The sequence below is a fragment of the Chiloscyllium plagiosum genome, chromosome 7, assembly GCF_004010195.1.
Source record: "Chiloscyllium plagiosum isolate BGI_BamShark_2017 chromosome 7, ASM401019v2, whole genome shotgun sequence".
Lineage (NCBI taxonomy): Eukaryota > Metazoa > Chordata > Chondrichthyes > Orectolobiformes > Hemiscylliidae > Chiloscyllium > Chiloscyllium plagiosum.
In genome coordinates, this window is record NC_057716.1 from 18,440,669 (window position 1) to 18,453,154 (window position 12,486).

General features: G+C 40.9%; 1 protein-coding gene across 2 annotated transcripts in view; it reads left to right on the top strand.

The window, feature by feature from the left end:
* Positions 1-4,137: 4,137 nt before the first annotated feature.
* si:ch211-227n13.3 overlaps positions 4,138-12,486 on the top strand; it is a 25,269-nt gene continuing 16,920 nt past the window's right edge. For both annotated transcript variants that reach the window (XM_043693123.1, XM_043693124.1), the window contains exons 1-2: positions 4,138-4,393; positions 5,815-6,353. In XM_043693123.1, the coding sequence (XP_043549058.1) occupies positions 4,293-4,393; positions 5,815-6,353 (640 nt within the window). In that variant the 5' untranslated portion in view covers positions 4,138-4,292. The remainder of the gene's footprint in view (positions 4,394-5,814; positions 6,354-12,486) is intronic.

A 12,486-nucleotide genomic window follows, 5' to 3' on the forward strand; every position in this document is an offset into this window, starting at 1 on the left:
TGGAGAAATTATGTTGGGGAGCCCGGTGTTGGACTGGGGTGGACAAAGTTAAAAATCACACAACACCAGCTTATAGTTCAACAGGTTTATTTGGAAGCTCTAGCTTTCAGAGCACTCCTCCTAACCTGGTGATATGTGATTTTTAACTGTATAGAGAAAGTTGGACAAGCCTGTTACATCACAAAGTTGGACTTATTGCTTGGGTATTGGCAGGTACCTTTATCAGAGAAAGTGAAAGAAGTCTCCTTCCTATCAGAAGGATGTTGTGAAACTTGAAAGGGCTCAGGAAAGATTTACAAGGATGTTGCTAGGGTTGGAGGATTTGAGCTATGGAGAGAGGTTGAATAGGCTAAGGCTGTTTTCCCTGGAGCATCGGAGGCTGAGGGGTGACCTTATACAAGTTTATAAAATCATGAGGGGCATGGATAGGGTAAGTAGACAAGGTCTTTTCCCTGGAGTAAGGGAGTCCAGAACTAGAGGGCATAGGTTTAGGGTGAGAGGGGCAAGATATAAAAGAGACCTAAAGGGCAACTTTTTCACGTAGAGGGTGATGCATGTGTAGAATGGGCTGCCAGAGGAAGTGATGAAGGATAGTATAATTGCAGCACTTAAAAGGTATGTGGATGGGTGTAGAATATGCGATATGCTGGGTGCTGGCACATGGACAAGATTGGGTTGGCATGGATGAGTTGGACCGAAGGGTCTGTTTCCGTGATATACATCTCTATGACTCTATCTTACAGTGTTTGTAACCCCAAATGGGATGTATCAATTCAAAGTGATGCCTTTTGGAATGAAGAATGCACTCGAAACATTCCAAAGTCTCATGAACAGAATTGTGGCTGAATTAACGAACTGTGCAGTTTAACTCGATGATATAGTGATCTTTAGCAAGTCATTGAATGAACACATGGTACAGTTGGCAGGGCTGTTTGAATAATTATAAGAAGCAAAACTGATAATAAACTTAAAGAAAACAGAATTCGCAAAGGCAGAGGTCACATTCTTGGGACATAACATCGTTCATGACCTCAAGGAACGCCAAGACGAAAGCCATTGACCTCGAAGAAAGAGGTTCTTCAATTTTTGGGACTAAACGGATTCTACTGGAAGTTTGTTCCAAACTTCAGCAGTGTGGTGGCACTGCTAACATTTTTTACTAAAGAAAAACACAAAATTTCAGTGGACAGAACAATGCCAGGAGGCATTTGAGAATTTAAAAGCATATTAACCATTGCACCAATTTTAGCTACACCAAGTTTTTCGAAACCCTTTAAAGTTGCTAGTGATATAGGAGTTGGAGCCGTACTGCTACAGCAAGATGATGATGGAAGCGAATGGCCAATTGGCTACTTTTCAAAGAAACTCAACACCCAACAGACAAAATACACTCCCATCAAAATGGGATTATTAAGTTTGGTACTGGCCTTACAACATTTTAATGTTTATGTGATGAACAATGTGTTGGAGACAGTTATGTACACGTTTCACAGTCCTCTTACATTCTTGGAACAATTTAAAGACAAGAATATGAGACAGTTTCATTGGAGTCTTACGTTACAGACTTTTAATTTACAAATTGTACATGTTGCAGGTCATATAAATGTGATAGCAGATGCATTATCAAGGATTAACAGGATATAGATAAGATTGTATAGATAGCATTTTATATATATATTATATGTGTGCAAAAATTAATATGAACTAAGATTAATGTTCTATGTATTTCATTGTAATGGGATTAAGAATTAGAAGAGAAAGAGGCACCTTTTCAGTATGATGGTTCATTTTTTCTTAAGGGAGGAGGTGTTATGAAGTTGAAGGCATGCACTGTAATTTTAAGAGAAATTGAATGCTGCTTTGCACTGAGAGCTTACAAGCATCTGATATATGACTAGCTAGCAATCTCAGAGTGTACTGAATATTGAAAATATAGAACATTTGATTTTGAAATGAATACCTGAGTTGGTTGCTATTTTGACAATAATTTGAATTTAACCAATCAGTTTAAATTATGCCTCAGGATACTAAAACCCAATCAAGTTTGCCAACATTGAACCAATCAGAGAGAGAGAGAGAGAGAGAGACCCAAAAGTTTGAAACACTCTATCAAAGGTACCTTTTCATATGAAACATCTTCATAATAAAAAGAAAGAAGATGAGCCAGGGAGATCTTTAGCTGAAAGAAGAAAGACACTGATGATAACAACTGCGGTATGATTTTGAAATTAAATTGATGCAATTTTAATAAGTGTTTTATTGGAACAGTATATTGTTATAGAGTTGGAGTCAGGTAATAAGCAGTTAAGAGAAAGGGAGGCTTAGAGTTGTGAATAGTTGTCATTTAATGTTCACGTTAAGAGTTAAAGAATAAATTGATACTATTTTATTAAATAGTGGAATTTGGGAGTTCTCTGTCACTCATATATTTTAACAGATTATGAAGCCAGATAAGCTTTTCTGGGTGTGTAGCTTAATTAGCAGAGGAGTTCACTGCTGTGTTATAACAGCAGGTACAACAAGTAATTAAGAAGGCAAATGGAATTTTGTCCTTCATTGCTAAAGGGATTGAGGTTAAAAGCAGTGAGGTTATGTTGCAGCTGTACAGGGTGCTGGTGAGGCCACACCTGGAGTACTGTGTGCAGTTTTGATCTCCTTACTTGAGAAAGAAGGTACTGGCACTAGAAGGCGAGCAGAGGAGGATCACTAGATTGATTCTGGAGTTGAGCGTATTAGCTTATGAGGAGGGACTGAGTAGACTGGGATTATATTCATTGAAATTTAGAAGAATGGGGGGGATCTTTTCGAAACATATAAAATTATGAAGGAAAATAATAAGGTAGAAGTAGAGAGAATGTTTCCACTGACAGGTGAAACTTGGACAATAGCCTCAAAATTAGGTGGAGCAAATTTAGGACTGAATTGAGAAGGAGCTTCTTCACCCAGAGAGTTGTAAATCCATGGAATTCCCTGCCCAGTGAAGTAGTTGACACTACTTCAGTGAACATTTTAAAGCTAAGATTGATTTTTTTTAACAATAAAGGAATTAAGGGATACAGTGAGAGGGTGGATAAATGGAGCTGAGTTCATGAAAAGATCAGCCATGATCTTATTGAATGGCAGAGCAGCCTCAAAGGGCCAGATGGCCTACTCCTGTTCCTAGTTCTTAGGTAACTGTACTCAAAATATTTCTTAACATCCAACACGAAATCAAATCCAACAGTACTGAAGAGAAATCAATGATTATTGGAGGAGGAGGAAAGTATGGATAATTATCTGATCTGTCATGATTTCTTTCAATGTAGACAAGCAGGAGGCTGGAAGCCAGGCAGAATCAGGAGGTGGAGAAGTCCATCAGTTGGGTGTAACCCTCCTGTTCTGAAGAAGGGCTACATCTGAAACGTTGTTCTTTCATCCTCCTGCTTGTCTACCTTGGATTGCAGCATCTGCAGTTATTTTTGTCTCTAACATGATTGATTTCAATGGTCGAGTAAACAAGATAGATTGAATAGCCTATTTCTGTTCTTTCCTCTCATGGTGTTGTGGAAATTTGCACAGGTGCCAGCAGACATAACTGCAGCAGCAAAACCATTGGGTTCTAGAAATCAAATGACTGCACTCACAACAGCAGCAGGCATATAGCTTTCAATATTTGAAAAGGACATAATTATTTCCTTCATGCCAGAGTTTCCTCTTTATTGAGGTTCCCACTGTTGAGAGGTTATATTGCCACTGACTTTCATATTTAAAAAAAGATTCTCATCTTCGCTGTTACCGGTAAGTTGTTATTGTATTAGCATCAACCCACTCTGACGGCTGAACCAGCCGCCCTCGATTCAAACCAATTACCCGCCCCCTTCTTCACCTCAATTGGATAGATGTGTGTGTGATTGACGGTGGTCTGGCCCAAACAGATTACCTATCGTGGGTGGGCTTTCAAAACGCGGTGCCGATGCTTCCTGTTTGATGTTTGTACATTATTGACAGAAAGCTAGCCCAACCAGAAGAGAGGACATGCCGGGACGTGTAATTGGAACGAGCTGGGCGGGAACAAAGCCCGGCCCCGCTGTTATTGGACGGTTTTGCGAGGGACGGCTCATTAATCTGATTGAAAGTGCGACTTGGAAGGGGCTGGAACTGGGCGGTGCGCCGCTTGACGTCACCGTTATTGGACGGATGAAGGTGATCGACACCGGAGTGGACCAATCGTACGCGTCAGGGTGGGGCCGCCGTTCCGGGCGCGCTCGTTCGGTTTGAGGTCGGGTGCTGCTTCGCGCCGAGCGGTGCGGATAATGTGGACATCACGCGGGCGGTGCGCTGGCCGAACCGATTGCACTTCGCGGCAAAACAACTCTCTTAGTCAAGTGGAGGTGGAGAGCGCCTTCCGGCAATTGTAAGGGTTTCTTCGTACAATGCATTCGCTGGCTTCTCCGTTTTATCATATTGCATTTCGTTGAGCAGGTGAACTGCACAGACAGCAATCTGTGCTGACTGTGCGGCAAAACAAGGCGGCGAAACAAAAGTAGGCCATTCGGTCCATTGAGCCTTCTCTGCAATTCACTGACATCATGGCTGATCTGATTATCTTCAACTCTACTTTCAGCCTTTTCCCCTTTGTTCCCTTAATGATTAAAAACATGACTCTCAGCCTTGAATATACTCCAGTAAAATTTCGCTGCTCCTCGGATGCTGCCTGAATTGCTGTGCTCTTCCAGCACCACTAATCCAGAATCTGGTTTCCAGCATCTGCAGTCATTGTTTTTACCCCTTTTTATTCTCCAGTAATTCAGCCTCTGTGGTAAAGAATTCAGTAACCTCTGAGAGTGGAATTTCCTTATCTCTGACTTGGGTATGTGACCCTTGTTTTGAGATTATGCCCTCTGATTCAATACTCTTCTACAAGGAGAAACCTACCCTGGCAAATACCCAAAGATGTTTTCATAAGGTTGCCTCTCATTCTTAAGCTCTAATGAGTACAGGCCCAAACTCTTGTCATAAGATAGGACTATAAAACTGTTCAGTATTTTATCTGAGGCCTTGTATGGTCTTAACTAAATTTTCAAATTTTATCTACTCCATCCCCTTAGAAATAAAGGCCAAAGTTCCATTGTTTTCCCCTAATATCTAATGAATTGTATGCTAACTTTTTGAGAGGTCTTGGAGAAGATTTGTAGTTCAGGTTCTGAATCAGGTTGTTGGTTTGTTCGCTGAGCTGGTACAATTGCAGCACTTAAAAAGTATATGGATGGGTATATGATTAAGAATGGTTTAGGGGGATATGGGCCAAGTGCTGGAAAATGGGACTAGATGAGATCAGGATATCTGGTTGGCATGGATGAGTTAGACCGAAGTGTCTGTTTCCATGCTGTACATCTGACTCTATACAGAATTTCAGATTATCTGAAGATTTCAAATTTCCACAAAAATGTTACACAAGAGGTAAGCGTATTTGACTTGTACTGAAGAAATATGTGAAAATGCTGGCAAAAACCAAGAAACACAAGCTGCTTAAGCATCAGTGACTGGATATTTAAGTTAAGGGTTGTGAGTTCCTTCTTGAGGAAATGTACTGTGTTTGACAGTAGGTTCACAGTAAATCTTGGCTTTGTCTTGCTTTGGAAGTTGAATTTAATCTTTGCAAGTAGTTTCAAATTTCTAAACTAGAACCAAGCCAGCAAGAAAGATTTTAATTGTAAATGGTAACAGGACAATAATTGAGTTAAAACGTTTTAGTCCCTTTTTCCTTTGTGTCCTATCCTGGGGGGGGGGGGGTAACAAAGTTTCATTTACTGTTTTCTATTATATTTGCTACAGGTATAGTTCTTTGTGTGGCACCAAAGAAAAAGTTGAGAAAACAGCACTGGAGGATGACTGTTTTGCTCCTACCACGATAAGTGAAGATTTGGACAAACCCCTAGGATTAGAGAATTTAACAGCGTGTTCCATCCTATCTGAGCAAGTGGTGCTGAGGAATAGTGACAGTGGCAGAGCCACCACTAGTATTTGCAACAGTGAATCTCAAACTGCAAGACACTTTGCTAAAGAATCCAATCTAAAATTGAACACATTTCTGACAAAGGCAAAAGAGAACCAGATGTCAAATGGTGACACTCTGGTCTTTACTGTAAAGCAACCAGTTTCCCAAATAGAAGGTTCAACTCTTCAAAACCATGATGGGAATGAGGAAGAAAATTTTGAATTATCCAGGGAAGATTATGATTGCATCTCAACAAATTCTGGAGAGGATTACAGAGAAACGGTCACCTGTGAAGCTTGCTCAAATGTGTATTGGAAAGTGATGAATAGAAAGGGAACTAAGAAGAAACGTGCATCACACAAGAAACCACCATATGGTAGGATGGTGCATTTAACCTATTGTAACTTATGCAGACACTATACAGTGTATACAATTAGCAATATGTCCTTTTAAAGGCAACATATGTGCCACTGAATTTTACCCATGATGGATAGTTCATCCATTGGTTCAATTCTGTGAACCTGATGTCCCCTTGACTGTAAACAGTGCACAGAACTTTCTTAAATCGTACTTGAGGAATCTCTAGTCCTGAAGTTACTACTGACCCAGTCCATGTCATTATAGTTGCAGGGAACTAACGTTTTAGGAACATAACTTAGGAGTAGTATATTCAGACAGAGTCTGATCTGCCATTCGATATGAACAGTGGTCTCCGTTCTGCCCTCTCATCTGTTGCCTTTAACATTTGTCACTCATCTATCAAAACTCTTACTCCACTGGAAATAAATTTGAAGACTTGGAAACACTGCTTTCTCAAAGAGAATTCTGGAGAGACTCTTTAGTCCCGTGCATAACTCATTCCACATTCTTGAAATGGTGTGCAACCTGGTTTAGATTTAAATAAAATTCAATGTTTTACTCAAGATTTTAGAGTTGTTCCCATAGGGTGGGAAAATTTGCAGGATGATGGTTAGGTGAATTGTTTCTTTGGGGCTAACGCAAACATAACTGAACGAATGGCCACTTCCTATGCTGTAACCATTCTGATTATACTAATTCAGTTTGCTTGTTCGTGAGATTCAAGTAGGTGGTGGTGATGAAATAAGTGTGAAGGGTTGGGGAGGTAGCTGAGAAAGCAATAGGTAGGTGAAGGTGATCAGTCAGAGGAGGGTAGAGTGGATGGGAAAGATAATGGACAGGTCAAGAGGGCGGTGCTGTGTTGGGGGCTTGGGACTGGGATAAGGTGGGAGGAGGGATAGGAGGAGATGAGCAATTTCCCCTTCCTCCAGTTTATCTTAGTCCCAACCTAGCTCCGCCCTCTTGACCTGTCCATCGTCATTCCCATCCACTCTACCCTCCTCTCCGAATGATCATTTACCTATTCCATTCTCAGCTACCCCCAGGCCTTCTCAGCTCCCCGGCCCACAAGCCTCCTTCCTAATGAAGGGCTTATGTCCTAAACGTCGATTCTCCTGTTCCTTAGATGCTGCCTGATCTTCTGTGCTTTTCCAGCACCACACTCTCGACATCTCCCTTAACTGCCAGCATTAATTTAACATGGTATCTATAGGTCATTCTCCAGCATAGCATTGAAGTGCCAGTATAGTTCATGTGCAGGTGTGCCAAAGTAGATCTTAAACCTACAACTTTCTGCTTCAGAATTAGAAATGGCACTGACTAAGACAAACAGACATTCAGATAACTTGGTGTAACAACATCAAGTCTTGCTGCAGTGGGAGGGTTGTTAATTAAATCTATCTTGAACATTAGATTGAAATATCAAACTAACATTGGTGCAAAGCATTCTCCAGTCCCTCAGAGCGAGTTGTGATTATAACATTTTTAATTGGATGAAAACTGCTTTAATGCAATTTATTACATGTAATTATGAGTAGGAAACTGGAAATGCTCAAATTTACTAGCTTTGCATCTTGCCATGAAAATAAAACAATTATTTGATCTATTGATATAGTGAAATATTGATGTCCATTTCTAATGCTTTTGAAAATGTGCTATTGATACATTTTTTCAATGTGATTTTGCAATAGCTGTCTTTAAAGGTGGCAACATATTTGCGTGACATACTAAATGTTAGAAATGCTAAGCAGATCTGGCAGCATCTGTGGAGAGTTGATGTCTGTTTTGATGGCCTTTTGTCAGAAAATCTCCAAAACAACATTAACTTGTGTTTCTCTCCCCAAATTGCTGAGTACTACTACATTTGCTACTTCAAATTTATGGCATCTACATTATTTTGCTATCATATTTACATGCGTTGAAGAATAATTCCAGTGCTATAAAAATCCCTGAACAATATCATAATGCATACTAGCATTAGAAGAAAGCTAAAGTCACTGGACTTTCGAAAATCAAGCATTTGAGGTATAAACTAAGGATTGCATTTGCAAAACATGCATTTATGACCAGATTATTTGAATGGTAAAACATTACAGCATGCTGCTGTGCATAGGGACCTGGGGTGTCCTTGTGCATGAATTGCACAAAGTCGTTTTGCAAGTGCAACAGTTAATTAAGGTGGCAAATAAAATTTTGTCTTTCATTGCAGAGGGACTGAGTTTAAAAGCCAAGAGGTTATGTTGCAGCTGTATGGAGTGTTGGTAAGGCCACACCTGGAGTACTGTGGGCAGTTTTGATCTCCTTACTTGAGAAAGGATGTACTGGCACGGGGTACAGAGAAGATTCACTAGGTTGATTCTGGAGTTGAAGGGGTTGGCTTACCATGGGAGACTGATTTAGATTGGGATTTAGAAGATTGTTAGGGGATTTTTATAGAAACATAAAATTTAGAAGCAGGGAGGCTTCCACTGGCAGGTGAAACTGCAACAAGAGGGCATAGTCTCAATATTGGGAGGAGCAGATTTAAGATTGAATTGAGGAGGAACTTCGTCACCTGAATCTGTGGAATTTCCAGCCCAGTGAAGTAGTTGAGGCTTCCTCGTTTAATAATTTTTAAAGCTGAGTTTCTTTCAATAAAGGAATTTTTAGGGTTATGGTGAGAGGATGGATAAGTGGAACTGAGGCCACAAAAAAATTCAGCCATGATCTTATCGAATGGTAGAGTGGGCTCAAAGGGCCAGATGGCCTACTGCTCCTGGTTCTTATGTTCTAGATTACTCAACTGAAGTTGAAATATTCTGGTGGCATTCATTGAAATAACTTACACCTCTTCCTAATGTAGAATGTATTTTCCTTAGACATGGGGAGAAAACCTAAAACAGTAAAATACTATGCAAGAATTTGAGACCGTTGTGTAACATATGGTGGGCTGAAGGGCCTATTTCTGTCAGTGCCAACTGACAAACACCAAAATATACATTCCTGATGAAGTGCTTATGCCCAAAGCAGCTCCTTGGATGCTGTCTGAACTGTGCTTTTCCAGCGCCACGCTGTTCAACACCAAACTATACTGGTCCCATTTCCCCCCCATCTTTGTTCATGGCTTACTTTTCCCTGCCAATTTAAGTGCTCGTTTATGTGCTGCTTAAATGTTGAGAATTCCAACATCCTTTCAGGCACTGCATTCTATACTTATGCTATCCTTTGTGTGGGGGAAAAAAATTCTTCAGATCCCTACTAAACCATTTAGACACATTTGAAAAGCTTCCCTTGATCCACCCTTTCTGTGCCCCTCATAATTTCATATACCTCAATCAGATTTCCTCTCCTCAGCCACCTCTGCTCCAGGAAAAACAAATCCCAACTGATTTAGTCTCTCCTCATAACTGAGACTTGCCATTCTGGACGACATCTTGGTGAATCTCCCTGCACCCTTTCCTGTGCAATCATATCCTTCTCATAATGCAATGACTGATTTCCGCACAATATTCCATCTGTGGCTTAACCAATGCTCTATAAAGTTGCAATAAAACTTCTTCAGAAAGCTACTTTTATGTATGTTTACTAATGGCACCACCTCAATTAATTAAAACTTTGAATCGGGTTAGATTTGCTTCGCTTCCACCAGCTGCAAGCTAATTAAGGTTAGTAATCTGATAAAGTCAGTTTAAGAATATTCCCCAATACATGTAAATGTTGTGCAATGTCACTTTCCTTCTAACATCCAGATACTAGTACATTGATGAAAATTTTTATGTGCATGCAGAATCCACAGTGAGAATGGAGGGCTGGCACCCTGACAATGAGATGTTAGGAAAAGGTGAGAACTGTAGATGCTAGAGAGTCACAGATGAAAGTGTGGCGCTTGAAAAGTATAGCAGGTCAGGCAGCATCCGAGGAGCAGGAGAGTTGATGTTTCAGGCATATTCCCTTCATCAGCAATGTAGAATGAGATGTTAAATTTGATAAGTACAAGTTAGAATGTGGCTTAAAAGTTTAATCGTTCATGGGCCTTGGGCATCACCTGGTTTGGTCACTTATTGCATGTTCCTAACTGCCCTTGGAAAAAGGTGCTGGGGATTACCTTCTTGAACTGCTGTAGTCCATGTGAGGTACAACCACATTGCTGTTAAAAATGGCGTTCCAGGATTTCATCCCAGCAACTGTGAAGGTATAGTGTCAATATTCCAAGTTAGGGTAGTGTTTGGTTTGTAGGAAACTTGCAGGTGGTGGTGTTCACTTGTGTCTACTGCCCTTTCAAGCTCCTCCAAATCTTGCGTGTTTCAATAAAATCTCTCATTCTTAAGTATTGTTGTTTTTGATTTGCTGAAGTATTTTGGGCTAGCTATTCTATACATCGATGAACAGCGGTGGGAAGCTCAGAAAAATTCCAAACAATGTTTCATACAAACTGGCTTGTCATTTCTTGTTTCAGCAGTTGCTGCTAAGCTGGGATCAGTTTAATTCCTCCTTCTGAACCTCCAGCTTGTCTGCTTTTTTTTTTTTGCTTTTTTTAATCTGTTTTATTAATCTTATTTTGCCTCTTGTTGAAGAGCTTGATTGCACCAAAAGCATTGTCAGTCAGCGCGTAGGCCCAGTGTCAACTTGTGGTTGCCAAGTAGGCCCAGCATGGACTCGAGTTGGTCGGCGTTTTTGCAAGTTGGCGGCAGAATAGGTTAATCCACTGTTCCGTTTTTCTTTTTTTTGTTTGTTTGTCTGGTTAAATTTGGCAGTTGGCCAAATGTCCAGTGTGAGGCAGCAGCTGGGGCCTGAAAAGAGACTGAGTTCCCGCTATGTGGGCCAAAGGTGAGGCAGAGACCCAGTGTATACAGTGCCTGGATTGGGGTCCAGTGTGTGGCAACAGCTGAAGGCCTGGTCAAGACTTTGGCAGCCTGAGATCCCAGGAGCGAGCCCAGTGCAGCGTTGGAGGTTCCCTCTACATCTGCAATGATGAGAGCAGGGAAGATTGAGCCAGTATTGGGAAAACAAAGCGGAGGGGATCGAGCCCTTGTAGGAAGTTCGGTCACAGCATAGCTAAGCACTTAAAGATTGCAATGGTGAACTTTCAGCTCTTTATTTTTTTTAATTTAATTCTAAGGACTGTAATGTTTAACTTTAACTTTTGTTTCTTATTTCTTGTTCTTTGAGTTTTTGTCCCTGCTTACTTAGTGGTGCTGTGTGGCAACACTGAACTTTCTTTTTCACTGTACTCCATAGTTTTGTACTAGAGTACATGTGACCTTCTCTAAATCTAAAACATCTCTACACCACCTCACACCCGGTCATGCATTGCCAACTCACACTTCAAGTGCCCAATGGAATCACTCAAATTGTGGAAAGTAAAGTGTTATAGAAACTGTCTGAAAGGGAAACTGACCGATTTCATGAAAATTGAAGCTGAAAGAGAACTTGTTGCAGACTTTGTTGTTTACCTAAACTGGTTCAGGGATTTCTAGTGGGTCAGAGTCCAAAAAGGTTTTAGAACACTACAACAAAAAGTTAACAGTTGATTTAAACAAAGGTTGGTGTATGAGTGTGATTGTCTCAACCTGGACTTGCTAGTACTCCCCTTCACTTCTTGATATAAAACCTATATAAAATCCAACTCCTCCATTTACCGTATTCCCACATGGGGACAGCAACTCCAAACTAAGTGCTTCAGTAATATATTCAAAATTCCTAAGTGTTCAATAGACAATAGGTGCAGGAGTAGGCCATTCCGCCCTTCGAGCCTGCACCACCATTCAATATGATCATGGCTGATCATCCTTAATCAGTATCCTGTTCCTGCCTTATCTCCATAGTCCTTGAGAGCTCTATCCAACTCTTTTTCTTAAATGAATCCAGAGACTGGGCCTCCACTGCCCTCTGGGGCAGAGCATTCCACACAGCCACCACTCTTGGTGAAGAAGTTTCTCCTCCTCTCTGTCCTAAATGGTCTACCCCGTATTTTTAAGCTGTGTCCTCTGGTTCGGCACTCACCCATCAGCGGAAACATGTTTCCTGCCTCCAGAGTGTCCAATCATTTAATAATCTTACATGTCTCAATCAGATCCCCTCTCAGTCTTCTAAACTCAAGGGTACACAAGTCCAGTCAGTCCAGTCTTTCAGCGTAATCCAGGAATTGACCTCGTGAACCTACGCCGCACTCC